The sequence below is a fragment of the Chaetodon auriga genome, chromosome 3, assembly GCF_051107435.1.
Source record: "Chaetodon auriga isolate fChaAug3 chromosome 3, fChaAug3.hap1, whole genome shotgun sequence".
Classification (NCBI taxonomy): Eukaryota; Metazoa; Chordata; class Actinopteri; order Chaetodontiformes; family Chaetodontidae; genus Chaetodon; species Chaetodon auriga.
Window position 1 is genome coordinate 11,881,297 of NC_135076.1, and position 6,745 is coordinate 11,888,041.

At 44.0% G+C, this 6,745-nt stretch overlaps 1 protein-coding gene across 1 annotated transcript in view; it reads right to left on the bottom strand.

Moving 5' to 3' along the window:
• hmcn1 (hemicentin 1) overlaps positions 1-5,328 on the bottom strand; it is an 81,720-nt gene extending 76,392 nt beyond the window's left edge. Inside the window, exon 1 of the mRNA XM_076727183.1 lies at positions 5,073-5,328. Within this exon, the coding sequence (XP_076583298.1) occupies positions 5,073-5,328 (256 nt within the window). The remainder of the gene's footprint in view (positions 1-5,072) is intronic.
• Positions 5,329-6,745: the final 1,417 nt, after the last annotated feature.

The following is a 6,745-nucleotide window of genomic DNA, read 5'->3' on the forward strand; positions in this document are numbered from 1 at the left end:
AAAAAGATTCTTAAATCATGGTCTGAAGTTGATAACTAGACCACAATGAGTTGGTGCTGGCATGTTGTTTCAGCTACCAATGAGTTGATGAAATATGATCAGATGCCAAAATACTGCACAGTGGTCTGTAATCATATGAGACAGGATTTTACAAGCCTTTCTGTCTTCGCTCACATGGTAAACAGTAGAAATACAGCATTCATGCTATAAAGTAATCAGCACACACAGTATTTAATTGGCCAATGCAGCACCTGCCAGTATGACGTCATATTGCATTGCAGCAAAAGTTTAGTTTGATTGCATGAACTCGTCCTATTTTTGCTTTCTTTAAGCCTCAGCTCACTTCCAACCATGAATCGTTATGTTTTATACTCCTCATGCTATGTGTCATTTAAAGTTCCCGTGCTGTTTCTCCACTTTTTAACTACAACAGTCTGTTCAAGAGAGTTACCCAAAAGTTACTGGAACACAAACAAAAAACTAGCCATTAAAGGTCAAGAGCCCAGACAGTGATGTCAAAGAGCCCTGGGCGTCACAACCAGGGCACAGGAACCCATAGGAGCTCAGGACGAGGCTCAGAATTCAACAGGGATTGGAAAACAAATCCAAAGCCAAGAGAGAAACAGTACAAAGTACCAGAAACGTTTGACAAATGCCTCTTGAATGGGTCATTGATGTCAAATGGATTCATGTCAACTAGCTTACTCAAAGGTCAACTACCTGTGACTTTCCAAAATACAAGCAACATCCTTGATTCATAATAACCTTGGCATCTCTCAAGCTGTCACACCAAAATTTGTAAACGGGGAACAGAATGGACAAAGTGTGCCTGAAGCAGCCCTCAGGTATGTGCTGCCCTCCATGATGAAAGGGCACCGATTACAAAGCTACATGCAGTTCAAACTCTTGCGGAAGAGCTCCTCAGGGCGCTTCAGAAGGTGCACGTACAGTCCGAAAAATTAAAGGCCATTTTAATATTCCAGGGCAGGTCTATTAGAACATGAAACACACAGACACACACTGCAGTCTGCCACACTCCTCTCTCCTCCTTTAATTCACCAAAAACCTCCACCTCTCTCTTTTGGCATTCCTGCCTAATAGCATCATTATTGACTCTGTCCAGTTTAACGCAGGCTCCTTGTAATCTCATGAAGGTGGGGTGGTTCAGACAAATAAGTGCTGCTCTGGAAAGAAGGAAACAAAGGGAGAAGAGGATGGTGGAAAAGGACGCTGAACACCAACAAAGGGAGATCACAGATGAGTGCCTTTGATCATGCACGGGAGGTAGAACCTATCCCGTCATCTCCTCCCATCACTCAACACCAAGGGCTCAGTCCATCTCTTTCTGACTAAAGTCAAGCAGCTGGAAAAGGGCAGCAAGGCGGACCATCAACATCTACAGAGCTCAAACAAGCTCTGGATACCAATTAAACAGAAGCAAAGCTCCAAGGCATCAGTGATAGATTTCATTTTGGAACATCAAAATCTGAACGTCAGGCTCTCTCTGTTTGGCATCCAGAGCAGTCAGAAAGCGTTAGGGCAGAGATTGGTTCCTCTGTTCTGACTTTGTTCTCAGGAACACTGGATTTGAAATGTTAGAATTGCTAGTGCTGACTTCTGACATGTACAAATGTTTGCAAAGCTACCAATGCCTCCAAGGAAAAACGGTCCAATAGTGAGCACCATAATCCCCACTTGAACAGCCATTGTTTAAGGCTGTTTGAGAGCGTTCCCATCCATACTGGGAGAACAGTGTCTGACTTGTCGCCCTTGTTATAAACGGTCAGCCACATTTAGAAGAACAAAAATCCTAAACATGAAGACAAGATGATCGTGCGAGGCAAAACAAGCAAAGAATTGGAGATGATATCATTTCCAGACATCTGTGATTGAGGAAGATTGCATCCTGGAGAGGTTCCAAAACTTGACTGACTACAAAGCCTTTGCAACCAAAAATTACATTTTACGACTTAATTTAATTTTTTGTGAACTTTGCTTTGGTTTCTGACATTTGAAATTGAAGGTCTGCATGGCTCAACACGACACAGAAGGGATAAAACTGTGACACTTTTGATGTAGATGCAAATTAAAGGACTGTGCCAGCTATCATATGTCACTATCTTCACACTCTCTGACTGTACTGAATGTACATGACTGTGGTGAGACAGCGAGGTCCCCCACTGACCCAAGGCGCTGGGCTCTGACCCATCTCAACATCAGCTAATTAAACACTCACACAAGCACGTACAAGATTCACACAAACACACCCTCTCACAGCAAGGCAGCATTTACAAGGACGAGCATGTGTGTGTATGGACGTCAGCAGGGCCACGAAGAACGCAGAATGTCAGAGGGCGCTGGAAACAAGCTTGTGGACGTGTGCGTATTCTCCTTAAAGCACATTCTTCACACATTTGAGAGTTTGTGAATATGTGGTTAATTGGAAAAATGCACAATTTGACACAACTTCTGGGGTAAATGCCACATTTCCAGGCTCGAGAGCAGTAGGAGTGTTGTGAAATAAAATTCATTTGGCTGTAAACTCTCAAATAAATCTAGTCCAGAGAGTCTGACTGCAATGCACCTTCGACTTCTCATCCTAAAACTGGATTCCTTACTGACAGATTAGTCATTGTTCCCTTGACAGTAGCTACAAAAGAGCAACCTTCAGCTGTTATTACAACAGTCCAGGGTGGTATTTTATCATGGATTCTCTCATTAAGTGGATGCTATTTTCAAAAGTAACCAGGATATGAAATGATAACACACCAGGGTAGCCAAAAGTCAACCCTACCACTGTGTCACTGGAGTGTTTTCAGACTGTAGTGTTAAATACACAAACCCCTGCGCCTCAGTGAAGTGACTTGTGAAGTATCCTCCTGCTTTCTTTCTTTCTCTCCCTGCAGGATGGAGGAAAGGGGGGAGGCTTCCTGACTGATCTTCCCACACAAGCCTGACCCCAATATCCAGGCATCCTCTTGACACTCTCACTTCACACACACACACACACACACACACACACACACACACACACACAGAGGAACACAGATACACAAACACGCACTCCAATGTTTACCGTGTCAGATTGCAGTGTAAATAAAGGGGAAGCTCCGGCCTCTGATTTAAAAGGAGCCAAATCAAACAGGAGGGTTTGCCTTATCGCACTGGGTCGGATGGAGAGCGGAGAAAATGGATCTGTGTCAGAATGAAACAACCCCTAAATAAAAGCTCTTATGAAAGCAAAACTGATCCTCTCCGGGGTTCAGGGATATTGGCGGAGAAGGACAGAAAGTGACACAAGGGAGACAGGCAGAACAACATTTGGGGAAATGCTCAGCTACCCCTGCTCGGAGTGTGCTGTGCTGATCATTCCTCTATTCCCCCGGGGCTTCGGAGAACACATTCTGACATCCTCGTAAACATTTTAAGAAGCAAACGAACATCACTTTGGTGGCGCACGACAAACACAAAGAGTTCATAAAGAGACGTCAACACGGAGTTTCTGAATTAAGCTGTCGCAGCTTCAGTTCACTGCAAGAGGAGAGTTTTGTAATTACTTCTTAGTGAGGGTAACATTTGCTATGATTCAAGCCTCGAAGCTAGATTCAGGCTGTAATCACAGGATTCTTTCACTGCTTTTGCTTTGTCCAAGATACAACACATCACAGCTCTTTTATCATCGGCTAATGACCTAAGATTTACTTTCCCCCCTGAGGCACAAAGTAATGAATTCATCATTTGTTACACTTGTGTATACTGAGCATACTTCTTCCTCGGATATAATTATTATTCTAGGCACGGAGCTGCAGCTTGAATCTATGATTGAGGAATTGAGCTTCATAAGAATTTGTGACATGCTGAAGTTTCGCAGAGGAGGACAAACATCTGGAATTGGAATCTGTCTCTTCGCCGCACAGAACACTTCTGTTGATTCATCTTGTTGCTTCTCTCTCAGATCTCTTGGATCAGTTTGTTTCTGCAGTTGCTCGGTGTATTCAAGTCAAACTGGGTACGTTTTTAACTTATATATTATAAAGTAATGAGGGGGCAACACATATAAAAAGTCCTAAATCATGTTTTAGCAGGATACTATACAAGAACTATGAAACTGTGGCAGGAAACAACTGAGTAAATTGTCCCCTAAAGTGCTTAAACACCACTATTCAGTCTGATTTTGCCTATGTTGTCTTTGATTTCTGCCTGTCTCCATTGACCTTTATAAGGTTTGTGGAAAGAGTTCTGCAGCAAGCGCTCTCCAGCATGTCTCCTTGTTCTTGCAGTTGATGGAGCATTTCGCAGGTGGACTATCTAACGCGTCTTCAGATCAGTCACACAAACCCCCTCGACATGCATGACAGCAGATTTGATGGTGTTTCTGCAAGCAGGTAAATGACCTCTCCTCCCTCTCAGAAAACAGTAATTACAGGGGCTTTATAATCCTTCCACAAAGTCCCTCCATCACCAAAACTTTCAAACTTAAAATGTAAACTTCGGTAAAGCTGTAGTTGTGATGGCAAGTGGAGTTAACTGGGAAAGTCTTACACCTAACATAAGTCTCCAGACACACTGAATGTATGCTCTCCAGTAGCTTGACTTAATGTCAGTCCTCAATATTTAACATTTATTTTTCTGACCTGCCCACACCTTTGACCTACAAGCCAGGATTACTGTTAAATAGCCCGATGATATATTGTCTAGGCATTATCTGCTCAGAATGAGAGAGCACTCAGGGGTGATGATAATCATCATGCTGCATTGCAAACCTAAAGCCACACACTAACCCTGGCGGAATGCTAATGATAGTGACCGCCAGGCTGAACATCTGTGTGCGGAGACAGAATCCCCCAGAGTCCCTCCTCTGGAGGTGTGAGGAACATTAGGCATTCAAGGGGCGGATTGTGAGCAAACTATCACATTTCTCACTTTTCTGAGTGCTTTTGTTGTAACGCTGCAGTAACCTCCAAATAATGTGACAAATAATGTGCAGAACCAAAAATAGCAAAAACGTCATGCGTCCAAAAAGTGTCCACCACAGAGTTAGACTTTCACTCTGCATATTTTCATTACATTACCTGGATCGTGGAAGGGGACCAAGGCGAAGTTGTACAAAGTTTTCTTCGGTCTGTTCAGGGATGTCTCCAAAATCTTGGAGGCGCCCTCGATGACCTGCACCAGGTCGTCGTACATGGAGCCGGTAACATCAAACACGAATGCCAGGGTGGATGCGCCCTCCGGGATGTCCTCCTTTGTGGCTCCGGCCCCTGTGTCTTGGCCGGCGGAAAACGCCACTGACAGCGCAAGGGACAGCCACACCAGTCTGCTGCCCATCGCAGAGCCAAGATGCTTCTTCAGCAAAGTTCTTGAGTGTTTCGTTCTCGCCAGTCGGGACCTCAGGGTGAGTCTCGAGATGGAGGTAGAGACATCGGGCTCTCAAAATGCACAGAAACGTATTTCGAACAGTTTATAAAGTGCACAAACGAACCAGGGAAAAAGAAAGAAAGCCTGGTTTTGTTGCGCGTCTTTGGTTTCTGCGCGCACGAGTCGCAGCCTCTCACCTCTGTGTGAACTGAAGCTCTGCGGTCCCAGCAGCTGCTGCAGTGCCTGTTGTCTGCGGAGTCAGGAGCCCCAGTCCAGCTCTGTCATACAAAGACCACCTCTCAGCTGGCCACAGAGTCTCCAAGGCGAAAGCTAGCCCGTGCAGAATAGGGCTGCTGTGATTGGACGAGATGTTTTGGGTGACTTCGAAGGACCGCGTGCGTAATTTACTTTACGGCGTCAACTGAGACAAAGAGCAGCAACGCTGTCACCGTAACTGACTTCACGTTCAGCAAAGATCCACCGTCAAAATGCGCAATGTGGATGGATTTACATGGCAGTAACGCACTTGTTGCAGCTTTCGTTGCTTCTTGAGAAATAGTGAGGAATGTGAACCGATTAGATGATAATTGTTAGAGGGTCAATTCATGTTGAGCTGTTCTGAACCCTGAGATTCAGCAAATAATAGTTTGAAATGGTGATCTTATGTGTGAGACAAGGAGAATCAAAAAGCGGCTCGTCGGTGATTGTGAGCACCGTGTTGCCATCTAGCGGTTATGATGTGACCTCACATGTAACTGCCCACAGCAGGAATATCCTGCAACTCTTGATCATTGTGTAAATGAACTGATGATGAATTTCTATAGAAATAGATGTGCAACAACAGAAAAAAGAAAAAAAATGTCATACTTGGAAGTGAAGATCTACTAATCAATCGATTTACTTGATACATACAATAGACGGATGCATTTTTAACTCCCCCACTTTCAAATGTTTATCAGTTTTCAGTTTGTCATCATTAGGAAACATATGATTGCAAACACTCAAATTTAGTCAAATTTGGAACCTCTGGCTGCAGATGTTTGGGTTAAAAGGTTTGATCAATGCCTGTTTTTTAATCCCTCAGTTCTTCTGGATGTCAGCAAATGTGCATAACATCAATACGACACAGGAGACACATGGGCCGATGTATTTATCCTAATTTAACCCCAAATAGAATTTTATTCTTGTAAGACTTCTGTCTACTTTCCATCCATGGGACACAAGGGCATGCAAGTATTTTTGTAACATCCATCGAAAGCAGTGGTGGAAACATTAAACCAATGCTTCCCAACCTGTTTGGGAGTCCAGCTGGGGCTCGCTGTCATGTTTCAGATGTCTATGAGCTGTTGGCATCTCCACCAACAAGACACTTCCCCTCTAAGCTTCT